The following is a 15065-nucleotide window of genomic DNA, read 5'->3' on the forward strand; positions in this document are numbered from 1 at the left end:
AGCGCTAGCCAGTAGGCCAAAAGCCCAGGCTGACGAACTAGAAATTGGCCGATATTGCTTTTTCAGGGTCGATACCGATTATTAGTAGTCAAAGAGGTCGACAATAATATTTGGAGATGATTTTCATTAGCAGTAAAAGTTATTTAAACATGAATAGTATATAGTATATATATACAACTGGACATGACTTTAATGTTTTTTTAACATTATTTCTAGGAAACGTTGGAGCAGTAGCGACAATCCTTTTATGCGGCACTCGTATTGTGGTTAATTTAGCACCAAAAAACAAAGGATTTCACAAACGTGTGTCTAAGAGGAGCATCAACATTTGCTATTTAAAATATGGGAAATCTCCTGGGAGAATTGGTAAAAATATGGGATTTTTCTACATCACATTAACTCACCGTGTACTTAATTTTATAGCTGTTTATGATTTTGATGCATTGTAAGGTTTCCACATGAGGAACACTGACATATTGCTAACATTTAAATAAAAACAATTCTGGGCTCTGTCACGCCAAATTTCTTCCCCCTACAAACCCCCCCCCCCCCCATTTACGTCCGGGGTCATTTTTTCTTACGTCATTTCCTCTTACTTACGTCATTTCCTCTTACGTCATTGACAGCGATCGATAACACTTCGGCTTTGACTGCCCGTCGCTGGAAGGATACTTTTTTTTTATTTTTTTTTTTTTATAGTATAGCGTTAACAAAACGTCTGTATTAATCGGACAAATTAACATGAGGATATTCCTGACTGCACATTTGACGGAGAATTAAACGATTTTTGATTCGTTTTGACAGAAGTTCCCAGCAGCGGCCCTAACACTCCGCCTGAAATTTTCCCTAACACTCCGCCTGGAATTTTTCGAACCCTGCTGGTGTTTGACATAAGTCCCCTGGGAAAGATAGAGACAAATGTCATTCAGTGACACCACCATTTTCAGGAGATTTGGATTCTATCGATCGCTGTCAATGATGTAAGAGGAAATGACGTAAGAGGAAATGACCCCATAAGTAAATGGGGGGGGAAGGTTTTTGTAGGGGTAAGAAATTTGGCGTGACAGCTCCTTAGCGTTATTTATAGTTGAGACATTTTTCAATCTGGCTGACATAATTTCTTCCTGGATATTACAGAATGTGTGAGCTGCTGCCAGCTCTTCTTTACTTACTGTATGTAATACGTCTCCTATTTGTCATACATCTCTTTTGCGTTATTTGATTGAATCACGGAACATGAAACTGGCAGGGTTGCGGACAGAGGCGTGTCGAGCGACTCAATCACTGCAATTGCTAAAACAAACAAAACTGAACCGAGGCGACACCAGGAAAGAAGGACAAAAACTGGATTTTCCGGCAAAAAGTTAGCAGTTGTGACAGATACTGTACCAGCGACGGGCACTTGGCGCCATGGTGAACGCAGCTCAGCAGACCGGGGAATAATTCTCACGAGAACTCAAATAAGTTCAGAACATACAGTATTTGGGGAGAAATTTTGACAATGAGAGTAAATTTTATTCTTAAATGAATTTTTTAAAAGTTAACTTTTCTCATGCTGGCCAAGCGGCCTGGTGTTTAAGCAGTGGTTATTATGATCTACTTCACTAATCCTTTTTTTCAATGCTAAATACTGGTCATTATATGTGTATATATTTTATTTGGCGATGTAGTTGTGTTGTACTTGTAAAAAAATTTAAAAATTTGAAAAAATAAATAAAAGGCCAATACAGATTAAAAAAAAGGCTGATACAAAATGACAAATATCAATGCCGATAATCGGCCCAGTCGATCTCTACTGCCGACCCACTTAACATGCTTTTTGCTGACGCAGCGATCACTCATCTCGACAACCTTGCATGAAAACACAAAGCATGCTGAAGGGAACTGAACCCCGTTGTGTCGTGATTTTAGCGTGCATAAATGCATGGGTGAAGGGGAAAAATGGAAAGCTTGCCTTTTACTTTGGTCTGCATATCAGCCTTCAGTTTGGCAGTCAAAACGTTGTCTTGACCTCCGAGGACGCGGACATTGACACTACACAGCAAAGACAAACTCATTTAAGAAGCCTCTCATACGGTCAAGTCTCAAATGACTGTACTTACCTAAGGCTGTTGATATCAACAAGAAAGAGGATGAGGGGTTCTTCGGTCACTTTTGTGAGCGTGAGAGGGCATGTCTCGGTCTCTTCAGCCTGTGGAAGTCAAACACTGTCACATAATTGTCACTGCCTAAAAACAACCACATTCGTTCTTTCTGCTTGCAGCAAGCAAACAGAACCACACTGTGTTTTTTAAGGAAATACTGCATTGCAGAAAACACCAGTCAAATATTATTTATGTAACTAGGGGTGTCCTGATCGAATATTGATATCGGATATCAGTCCGATATTAGTAAAAACCAGTATGTTATACAATCGGGTCGCAAATCAGATGCAAACAGCATTCCATGCGAACACCTCTTCTTGCTCGTTTAGCAGACAGATAACAAGTTAACTCCATTTTTATAAGCCTTTACTTTAACAAACGTACAAAGTATGTCAGTATAACTTCCAAGAGGTACAAAACAACTTTTATCTGTGACATTCCGACATAAAACATTTTGCTAACTCGATACTAGCTTACATTGGATTCGCCATATGCATGCTACTAACTAGCATTAGCGATTTTACACAGCAATTTCAACAGCTTCAAATGCGGTACTGAAAACTACAGTTAAGATGCACGTTACAATCAAACAGCTGGTGTGTAATAAGTACAAAACCGTATTTTTCGGACTATAAGTCGCAGTTTTTTTCATAGTTTGGCCGGGGGTGCGACTTATACTCAGGAGCGACTTATATCTGAAATTTAGGGCTGCAACTAACAACTAATTTGATAATCGATTAATCTGTCGATTATTACTTTGATTAATCGATTAATAATCGGATAAAAGAGACAAACTACATTTCTATCCTTTCCAGTATTTTATTGAAAAAAAACCCCAGCATACTGGCATCATACTTATTTTGATTATTGTTTCTCAGCTGTTTGTAAATGTTGCAGTTTATAAATAAAGGTTTATAAAAAATAAAAAATAAAAATATGTAGCCTCTGCGCATGCGCATAGCATAGATCCAACGAATCGATGACTAAATTAATCGCCAACTATTTTTATAATCGATTTTAATCGATTAGTTGTTGCAGCCCTAGTGAAATTATTAACACATTACCGTAAAATATCAAATAATATTATTTAGCTCATTCACGTAAGAGACTAGACGTATAAGATTTCATGGGATTTAGCAATTAGGAGTGACAGATTGTTTGGTAAACGTATAGCATGTTCTATATGTTATAGTTATTTGAATGACTCTTACCATAATATGTTACGTTAACATACCAGGCACGTTCTCAGTTGGTTATTTATGCCTCATATAACGTACACTTATTCTGCCTGTTGTTCACTATTCTTTATTTATTTTAAATTGCCTTTCAAATGTCTATTCTTGGTGTTGGGTTTTATCAAATACATTTCCCCAAAAAATGTGACTTATACTCAAGTGCGACTTATATATGTTTTTTTCCTTCTTTATTATGCATTTTCGGCCGGTGCGACTTATACTCCAGAGCGACTTATAGTCCGAAAAATACAATACTTAAAGTACAAAGCCTTTGTAGGCTTGACAAAAAACTGGACTGGCAGATTCAACTTCATTGCAAAGACTACTTCGTAAAAACAGCAACACACCGAGGACAAACTGAAATAAATGGAAACTTGCAAATTTGAGCCCACGTGATCCCAACAACATATTACTATTAAGCGTTATATATTATTCCACACTATATAGTAAATAAAAAGTGTGTATTTTTCGTGCTGATATTATATCGGATCGATATCGGCCAATAGTCAAGGTTGCAATATTGGTGTTGTGTTGGAAGTGAAAGCGTATCGGACACCCCATATGTAACAGGAACGCTCTTCTGTTTTTAAGGGCCTGCTGCCCACCCTAATATAATGGTAAGGAAAACATTGTCAGAGTGCTGCGAGACTTCAAAATTGAGTTGCGTTTATGTTCGCGTCGTGTAGTAAACATCAGCGTTTGCCGAGCCTGTTATGATTGTATCCTGGAATGATAATTGATTACTGCAAACCATTTCCCCCCCGTGGCGTACAAAGTGAGGCACTCACTGGGTATGACAGAACTCCACTCACACGGGACCTGGATAAGCTGAATCCAACCTGAGAAGAAGAAAAGAATGCATAATAGACCACATGCTTAGGTATTCATGTGATCACTTTCTACCTTTGTCAGGACAAGGGAATATGTTGAGAAAAACAGGAAGGGCCTGTCAGGAGCGTCGAAGTGGGGATTTTGTACAAGGGCCCCAAGCAGAGGGAGCCCCTTGGGCTCTGGTAATGTCTAAAAAATATGTAATATGTAATTTATAAAGAATACCTCATAATTGTTAGCTTAAATCAAATGAAGAATATCTAAGACAACCTCCTTAAAAATGGTTTCCACCTGAATTTATAATTATGTTTAAGTGAATATACTTAAATTCACATTCTGGCCACTTTGCATTGAAGTTGTTGGCACTATTTTGTCAAAAAAACAAAAAACAGTATTCTAATTATTTAGGGTGGTTTAGATATGTCAATCCCATCTTTAAAAAGTTTAAAACGTAATCAAGGTTTTTACATGTGTTTAGAAAAGCAGTTTTCAACCAAATTCATGCTATAATTAGTTTGTTAGGCTTCACTGTGGCAGAGGGGTTAGTGCATCTGCCTCACAATACGAAGGTCCTGAGTAGTCTTGGGTTCAATCCCGGGCTCGGGATCTTTCTGTGTGGAGTTTGCATGTTCTCCCCGTGACTGCGTGGGTTCCCTCCGGGTACTCCGGCTTCCTCCCACCTCCAAAGACATGCACCTGGGGATAGGTTGATTGGCAACACTAAATTGGCCCTAGTGTGTGGATGTGAGTGTGAATGTTGTCTGTCTATCTGTGTTGGCCCTGCGATGAGATGGCGACTTGTCCAGGGTGTACTCCGCCTTCCGCCCGATTGTAGCTGAGATAGGCTCCAGCGCCCCCCGCGACCCCAAAAGGGAATAAGCGGTAGAAAATGGATGGATGGATGGAAGGTAAATAATAACTGGGATTTATATAGCGCTTTTCTAAGTACCCAAAGACGCTTTACATGTAGAAGCCATCAATCATTCACACCTGGTGGTGGTAAGCTACTTTCATAGCCACAGCTGCCCTGGGGTAGACTGACGGAAGCGTGGCTGCAATTTGCGCCAACGGCCCCTCCGACCACCACCTATCATTCATCATTCAATTCACCGGTGTGAGTGGCACCGGGGGCAAAGGGTGAAGTGTCCCGCCCAAGGACACAACGGCAGCGATTTTTGGATGGTAAGAGGCGGGGAGCGAACCTGCAACCCTCAGGTTTCTGGCACGGTTGCTCTACCCACTACGCCATGCCGCCCAAACATACCAATTGTGTGTGTGTGTGTGTGAGCAGGTGCACATGTGTATGCGCGTGTGGGCGTGTGTGTGAGGGATGGGCAATATGGCCTAAAATCTATACTGTTAGGCCTGGGCTGATGACACATTTTGCTCGCCGATATATTAACCAACAAATTATTGCCGATAATCGATAGTATTACCGTTATTTTTCTTTAACCAACTTAACCTAATTGTACAGGTAAAAGCCAGTAAATTAGAATATTTTGAAAAACTTGATTTATTTCAGTAATTGCATTCAAAAGGTGTAACTTGTACATTATATTTATTCATTGCACACAGACTGATGCATTCAAATGTTTATTTCATTTAATTTTGATGATTTGAAGTGGCAACAAATGAAAATCCAAAATTCCGTGTGTCACAAAATTAGAATATTACTTAAGGCTAATACAAAAAAGGGATTTTTAGAAATGTTGGCCAACTGAAAAGTATGAAAATGAAAAATATGAGCATGTACAATACTCAATACTTGGTTGGAGCTCCTTTTGCCTCAATTACTGCGTTAATGCGGCGTGGCATGGAGTCGATGAGTTTCTGGCACTGCTCAGGTGTTATGAGAGCCCAGGTTGCTCTGATAGTGGCCTTCAACTCTTCTGCGTTTTTGGGTCTGGCATTCTGCATCTTCCTTTTCACAATACCCCACAGATTTTCTATGGGGCTAAGGTCAGGGGAGTTGGCGTGCCAATTCAGAACAGAAATACCATGGTCCGTAAACCAGGCACGGGTAGATTTTGCGCTGTGTGCAGGCGCCAAGTCCTGTTGGAACTTGAAATCTCCATCTCCATAGAGCAGGTCAGCAGCAGGAAGCATGAAGTGCTCTAAAACTTGCTGGTAGACGGCTGCGTTGACCCTGGATCTCAGGAAACAGAGTGGACCGACACCAGCAGATGACATGGCACCCCAAACCATCACTGATGGTGGAAACTTTACACTAGACTTCAGGCAACGTGGATCCTGTGCCTCTCCTGTCTTCCTCCAGACTCTGGGACCTCGATTTCCAAAGGAAATGCAAAATTTGCATGGTTGGGTGATGGTTTGGGGTGCCATGTCATCTGCTGGTGTCGGTCCACTCTGTTTCCTGAGATCCAGGGTCAACGCAGCCGTCTACCAGCAAGTTTTAGAGCACTTCATGCTTCCTGCTGCTGACCTGCTCTATGGAGATGGAGATTTCAAGTTCCAACAGGACTTGGCGCCTGCACACAGCGCAAAATCTACCCGTGCCTGGTTTACGGACCATGGTATTTCTGTTCTAAATTGGCCCGCCAACTCCCATGACCTTAGCCCCATAGAAAATCTGTGGGGTATTGTGAAAAGAAAGATGCAGAATGCCAGACCCAAAAACGCAGAAGAGTTGAAGGCCACTATCAGAGCAACCTGGGCTCTCATAACACCTGAGCAGTGCCAGAAACTCATCGACTCCATGCCACGCCGCATTAACGCAGTAATTGAGGCAAAAGGAGCTCCAACCAAGTATTGAGTATTGTACATGCTCATATTTTTCATTTTCATACTTTTCAGTTGGCCAACATTTCTAAAAATCCCTTTTTTGTATTAGCCTTAAGTAATATTCTAATTTTGTGACACACGGAATTTTGGATTTTCATTTGTTGCCACTTCAAATCATCAAAATTAAATGAAATAAACATTTGAATGCATCAGTCTGTGTGCAATGAATAAATATAATGTACAAGTTACACCTTTTGAATGCAATTACTGAAATAAATCAAGTTTTTCAAAATATTCTAATTTACTGGCTTTTACCTGTATGTATTAGTAATGATAATACATAATAATGCGAGTAAACCCTTTCAAATGCAACAAACTTGTATTTCTCGTATATTTTAACATTGCAATTGAAATGTAAACTTTTAAATACCACATTAAATAAAACAAATGATAAAAATAAAATATACTCTGTCTGTAAGCAATTTTGCACTTCAATAAACATCCCAACCATAAGCCATAAAATAGGCTCTGTCTCTGTTAAGAAGGTGGTGGAGGACCTTCAAATATACACAACCAAAACAATAAATAAAATGGCTAAATAAAGTTATTGTGACCAAAATGATCCATCCATCCATCCATTATTTACCGCTTGTCCCTCTTGGGGTTGCGGGGGGTGCTGGAGCCTATCCCAGCTGCACAATTACTATTATTGTTGTGGTACTGTTTGATGTGCTAAAAAATAAATTATACACACGCTAAAATATTTGAACCAAGTCGTATTTTTTATAATAACTAATTTATAAAAACTAACAAATAGTCACACAATATACTTTCTTGGCAGAGGAAACATCTCGTTTTGCTCTGGCTTTGAAAGAGCCTTATTTTCTTATTTGTGTGTTTAAATATGTTTATCTTCTCCCATTTTTATTTGTAAACGTTATAGAATATTTATCTTTAAAAATGTAAATTGCGTGATCACTTATTTCACTTACGGTTTATGTGACGCCACGCGAGTTCACTTCCTGTTGAATGGAGGCCGTATCCGTCTGTTTCAACTTGACAACTTTACCATGAATTGATTAACGTGGGCCCCGACTTAAAAAAGTTGAAAAACTTATTGGGGTGTTACCATTTAGTGGTCAATTGTACGGAATATGTACTGTGCTGTGCACAATTGTACGGAATATGTGCTGTACTGTGCAATCTACTAATAAAAGTCTCAATCAATCAAAAAAGACACTGTGGAGTTTGTGCAAAGACATCACAGCTTTTGTGTTCAATGTGAATACTGTAGCTCAGTTGTTTAGACAGTAATGTGTTTACATACTTTAGATTCGGGAATAATGTTTCTTAAGGGAGAAAGAGTTAATTAGATTATTCACATGTTTTTTGGTTTGTTTTATTTTTTGTTCATGGTCTGTGCTTATAGGTACGGTATGCTTGTATTGTGTAATGTTTTGTGATTTATGTATTATTTTGGATCATGACCTGTTGAATGTTTACTGTATTAAGCTGCTTTAGGACAACGGATGAAAATTAGCTATTGTGCTAACTCCGGCATATTTACATTGTTGCGCTATGTTGATGAATATGCATTGTCCTAATTCTTTTTTTTTTTTATGAAAATGGTTTTATTTACACAACAGTAACATGAACATTTATAAGACAATACTTTATATATGGCTGATTTAGTGTGACAACATATATTCTCATAAGAAATACAACAGAAGCTTCTATTCACGGTTTACATTGAGTGCAGCCATCTAACACTGGGATGGTGAGGACCAGCCAACTCTCAGACTAGGACAGGGGTCGGGAACCTTTTTGGCCGAGAGAGCCATTAAAGCCAATTATTTCAAAATGTATTTCCATGAGAGCCATATAATATTTTTTAACACTGAATACAACTAAATGCCTGCAATTTTAAGTAAGACCAACATTTTTAGAGTATAACAAGTCTCAGAATAACATTGTTATTCTGAAGCTAACCATCCATCCATCCATTTTCTACCGTTTGTCCCGTTCAATAATAAGTAAAATACTTCTTACCATTAATGCAACTTCTCGAACAGATGGGGTAGAAAACGGATGGATGGAGTAAAATGCATGAGAATGTTTTATATTTTGAACGTTATTTTTAACTCTGTGATTACCAGCGGAATTATTCATTACTTATCGTGTTAAGCAATGTCAGCTAAGATTTATCTGAGAGCCAGATGCAGTCATCAAAAGAGCCACATCTGGCTCTAGAGCCATAGGTTCCCTACCCCTGGACTAGGACATCCCACCTCAGGACACGTTACAGTAGAAATTACTGACTAACAACTCAGAAATTCTGACTTTCCACTACAAAAGGAAGGCACCATAAATATTGCCTTTCAACATATCGCTACATTGAAGATGTGTCTACCTCTTTTAGAACAATCATCTCACAGTATTATAACTTTATATTACTGGGATACTTTTTTAATTCATTTTGTAGTTACTTTAGTATTTGTAAGTCTAGTAGTTTAAAGTTGTGTAATTCAATACCGTTTGCCTGCTCAATTTTACACTTTTTATGTGCTTTATTGCTCATTCTATACTTTACAATATTTTACTTCTGTATTTCATTTTTTTTTTTCTTTCCTTTTTTTTTTGACATCCAGCATCAGAAATTCCATTACAGCGGTTGCCTTTCCATTAAGAACAATAAATTAGCTTTTAGTATAAGTTTGCTGGTTTCAAGAAATGTAATGCCGAGCGCATATCATTATGTCAAGATAATGGCACTAGCATTTACTTCATTTAAGAATATTTTTCAACATATTGAGCAAAAAGGTCTCTTTTTTTTCTACCAAGAAAAGTGCACTTGTTATTAGTGAGAATATACTTATTTTAAGGTATTTTTGGGTTCATTGAGGTTAGCTAATTTTACTTGTTTTGGAAAGTCTTGACCAGCCAAATTTTCTTGTTCTATTGGCAGATAATTTTGCTTAGTTCAAATAAAATACCCCTAATTTTTGTATTTTTTTTTCTTGTTTTTGAACACTGACTTTTTGCAGTGTAGGTGTGGCGAAATTATTCTCAGCATTTGACCCATCACCTTTGATCACCCCCTGGGAGGTGAGGGGAGCAGTGAGCAGCAACGACTTTTTACTGTTTCGTTTTTTAATGATTTCTGCTGGTGGTGTGCCTCCGGATTTTTTCGACGCAAAAAAATGTGCCTCGGCTCAAAAAAGGCTGAAAAACACTGCACTAGGCCACTGAGCAGGTAATACAAACAAACAAACAAATAAATAATTGTATTAATTATTTAATTACTTAATTGTGTATGGGGGCCCAGAACTGGGCTGTATTACCGGTAAGTAGTATAGAGTATGTGGAATTAAATTATGGAATGGATTAAGTAAAGAAAGTAAACATTGTACTGATATGATCCAGTTTAAGAGGTTGTTCAAAATAATAGTGCTTACAAAGTACAAAGAAGAAGAATTATGAGAAATACTTTCAACCTTATTGAAAGTACACTGCAAAAAGTCAGTGTTCAAAAACAAGAAAAAATAACACAAAAATTAGGAGTATTTTATTTGAACTAAGCTAAATTATCTGCCAATAGAACAAGAACATTTGGCTTGTCAAGACTTTCCAAAACAAGTCAAAATAGCTAACCTCAATGAACCCAAAAATACCTTAAATAAGTATATTCTCACTAATAACAAGTGCACTTTTCTTGGTAGAAAAAAAAAGAGACCTTTTTGCTCAATATGTTGAAAAATATTCTTAAATGAAGTAAATGCTAGTGCCATTATCTTGACATAATGATATGTGCTCGGCATTACATTTCTTGAAACCAGCAAACATACTAAAAACAAATGTATTGTTCTTAATGGAAAGGCAACAAGGCAACCGCTTGTTACTCTCAGGGTTTCCTAGCCGCTCAGGCAAATCGTATGGTTTAAAAATGCATTTTTCCATCGACAACATGACATCATCGCGCCAAATGCGTGCTCTGTCAGTCAATTAGTGCGCATATATACAGCCTGGCCCCTGGCCACATTTTTTTTAATTGTAATTTTGAGGAATTTACCTCAAAGTGCATGAATTATTTCTGTTCAAAATGGTTAGAAATGTCACATGTTAAATGTTTGAATATTAACTGTCAGTTTACTGTACTGTGCCAACTGTACTACTATATGAGTATGTATTTTCTATTGTTTCATTGAAAATAAAACAGCAAAGTCCATTTGGCTGTCACCTGTTTTAATTATGAGACACAATTGTGTCAAAGTCATGTTTTTTTTTCATGCTTGAAATAAGAAATGATTACTTTAAAAAAGTAGTTTTATGCTTGTGAGTGTTGATGACACAGCTTTGCAACAGTTGATATTCTAGTTCCAAGCATGTTTTACTCAATATAGCTCATAAAATCTCAGCAACAAGCTGTAATATCTTACTGAGATCATTTAGGAACAAAAACACTTAAAGGGGAACATTATCACCAGACCTATGTAAGCATCAATATATACCTTGATGTTGCAGAAAAAAGACCATATACTTTTTTTTAACCGATTTCCGAACTCTAAATGGGTGAATTTTGGCGAATTAAACGCCTTTCTAATATTCGCTCTCGGAGCGATGACGTCACAACGTGGCGTCACATCGGGAAGCAATCCGCCATTTTCTCAAACACCGAGTCAAATCAGCTCTGTTATTTTCCGTTTTTTCGACTGTTTTCCGTACCTTGGAGACATCATGCCTCGTCGGTGTGTTGTCGGAGGGTGTAACAACACGAACAGGGACGGATTCAAGTTGCACCAGTGGCCCAAAGATGCGAAAGTGGCAAGAAATTGGACGTTTGTTCCGCACACTTTACCGACGAAAGCTATGCTACAACAGAGATGGCAAGAATGTGTGGATATCCTGCGACACTCAAAGCAGATGCATTTCCAACGATAAAGTCAAAGAAATCTGCCGCCAGACCCCCATTGAATCTGCCGGAGTGTGTGAGCAATTCAGGGACAAAGGACCTCGGTAGCACGGCAAGCAATGGCAGCAGTTTGTTCCCGCAGACGAGCGAGCTAAACCCCCTATCGACCCTAGCTTCCCTGGCCTGCTGACATCAACTCCAAAATTGGACAGATCAGCTTTCAGGAAAAGAGCGCGGATGAGGGTATGTCTACAGAATATATTAATTGATGAAAATTGGGCTGTCTGCACTCTCAAAGTGCATGTTGTTGCCAAATGTATTTCATATGCTGTAAACCTAGTTCATAGTTGTTAGTTTCCTTTAATGCCAAACAAACACATACCAATCGTTGGTTAGAAGGCGATCGCCGAATTCGTCCTCGCTTTCTCCCGTGTCGCTGGCCGTCGTGTCGTTTTCGTCGGTTTCGTTTGCATACGGTTCAAACCGATATGGCTCAATAGCTTCAGTTTCTTCTTCAATTTCGTTTTCGCTACCTGCTTCCACACTACAACCATCCGTTTCAATACATGCATAATCTGTTGAATCGCTTAAGCCGCTGAAATCCGAGTCTCAATCCGAGCTAATGTCGCTATAGCTTGCTGTTCTTTCCACCATGTTTGTTTGTGTTGGCTTCACTATGTGACGTCACAGGAAAATGGACGGGTGTTTATAACGATGGTTAAAATCAGGCACTTTGAAGCTTTTTTTAGGGATATTGCGTGACGGGTAACATTTTTAAAAACACTTCGAAAAATATAATAAGCCACTGGGAACTGATTTTTAATGGTTTTAACCATTCTGCAATTGTGATAATGTTCCCCTTTAAAACAAGTAAAACATTCTAACATAAAATCTGCTTAGTGAGAAGAATTATCTTATTAGACAGAAAATAAGCAAATGTCACCCTTATTTGAGATATTTAATCTTACTTAGATTTCAGTTTGTGCAGTGTGATATTCTTCATCTCAGTATGTTAATAACGACTGAATTAATTAATTACATATTACAAAACTGTTGTGTATACTTATTCACAGATGTTATTTTATTAAATAAAAAGGTCAGTAAATGATTCTATATATTTGTAAACGCTCTGAAGTGGGAAAGGGGTGGGATTAAATAAACTTTGCTTCTTCCTACTCCTTTTCGGACATGATGAAAAGTGAAATGATATGAAATTGTGATGTATTATACTGTGAGTGTGTTCATGTTCGAAATAAACTAAAAGAAAGAAAGAAAGTGTATGAGTATGCTCTTACAGGGTAGACGCTGTAGTTGACCAGCTGGCTGGGGAGGCGCAGAGACCGCAGGTTGACATCCAAAGTCCCGTTAGCATAAAAGCCAAACGTGTTGAGATGGACGAAAAAGCGAGTTTCATTCTAACCAGGAACACACACACAAAAAACAACGTTATACATCGAACACATTAGCAGAATGTAAAGCTGTCATTCCGCACATGACATTAATAAAGCCTGTTAGACTTTAAGCTAGCTAGCTAACCAACCAAACGTCGTCTTCCAAGCAGACATTTCTCCTCCCGCCACCTTACCTTCAGCACCAGTTTGTGTATCCTCGCCTTGCAGCCATCCAGGAGGAGAAGAAGGAGTAGAAATACCGCCGACACAGCGGCTCTGTGCGCCGCGGCCATCCCCCACCGAGAACGCCGCAACGCTGCGGCTGCTAACGCGGAGGATGGACGAAGCCCGACGTCTCGGGTCTCGACGATACACCGGGGGCGACGTTTAGCGATTATAGCCCGTGAGCGTTGCGTCGACGGGCGGCTGTTCGACGGCGTCGCGTCGTCGGTTCGAGCACAATTCGCGGTCCTCTGCGCTAATCGTGGAGTGTTTTCATGGCAGCGGGCTGCTAGCATGTAGCAATTAGCGCGTTCTCGTTTCCGGGTTGCTGACGAGGAACAAGGAACAGGTTGTGACGTCACCAGCCTAGAAAAAATAAATATACTGATAAATTCGAGCGTACAAAATAATGCGTGTTTTTTTTTTAAACGTGTAAGGTGTATTTCTAAAAAGAAACAAACACGAAAGCTGTCATACTCTTGCGTTGACTATCGAGCGTCCTGTCGAACGAAGAGCAAAACGTTTGACACGTGGAACCTTCTTTCAAAAAATGGGCACTGTTATGTCACGTGACTAACGTTGACACGCCTTTACATAACATAATAGTTATTCGTGCTAGTTTTAGGCTGATGTGAAAGACAAAATAAACGTATTTGGGTAACTTAAAACAGGGGTGTCCAAACTTTTTCCACTGAGGGCCACACTGAAAAATTAAAGCAAACGGGGGCCATTTTTATATATTTTTTATTTTCAAAACCATTGCTATATAAAGATCCTTGGGACCCGGAAATATCTCAGTCATAAAAATTTCAAAAATAAGTCATATATATATACATATATTATATATATTTTATATTTATATATTTATTTTCAAAACCATTGCTATATAAAAATCCTTGGGACCCAGAAATATTTCAGTCATAAAAATGTCATATATATATATATATATATATATATATATATATATATATATATATATATATATATATATATATATATATATGTATATATAATATGTATATATATGTATATACAGTATATACATGTATATATATATACACACATATATGCATATATATGTATATACATGTATAAATATATACATACATATACATATAGATATATACATACATATATGTATATATGTGTATATATACACATATATTATATATACATATATATGCATATATATATGTATACATATGTATATATATGTATACATATATGTATATATATGTGAATATATACACATATATGTATACATATATGTATATATATACATATATATATATATATATATATATATATATATATATATATATATATATATATATATATATATATATATATATGTGTATATGTATTTATATATATATATATATATATATATATGTATATACATATATATGCATATATGTGTATATATATATATATACATATATGTATATATATAATTTGTATTTTTTCATACATCAGTGGTTTTTCAAACGTTTTTCACCAAGAACCCGCGAAGAAAACACTTGGCTCTCCAAGCACCACCATCATGACCAACATTAAAATACAGTCACGTAGTAGGGCTAAGTGTTCATTA

At 37.7% G+C, this 15065-nt stretch overlaps 1 protein-coding gene across 1 annotated transcript in view; it reads right to left on the reverse strand.

Annotated features, from left to right (window-relative positions):
* Window positions 1-14037, reverse strand: part of gpr108 (G protein-coupled receptor 108) — a 28045-nt gene extending 14008 nt beyond the window's left edge. The window contains exons 1-5 of the mRNA XM_061922848.2: window positions 13447-14037; window positions 13157-13276; window positions 4168-4218; window positions 2103-2191; window positions 1955-2034 (exon numbers count right to left, since the gene is read on the reverse strand). Of these exons, the coding sequence (XP_061778832.2) occupies window positions 1955-2034; window positions 2103-2191; window positions 4168-4218; window positions 13157-13276; window positions 13447-13770 (664 nt within the window). The 5' untranslated portion in view covers window positions 13771-14037. The remainder of the gene's footprint in view (window positions 1-1954; window positions 2035-2102; window positions 2192-4167; window positions 4219-13156; window positions 13277-13446) is intronic.
* Between the last annotated feature and the right edge of the window lie 1028 nt (window positions 14038-15065).

Source organism: Nerophis lumbriciformis, linkage group LG27 (genome assembly GCF_033978685.3).
Source record: "Nerophis lumbriciformis linkage group LG27, RoL_Nlum_v2.1, whole genome shotgun sequence".
Lineage (NCBI taxonomy): Eukaryota > Metazoa > Chordata > Actinopteri > Syngnathiformes > Syngnathidae > Nerophis > Nerophis lumbriciformis.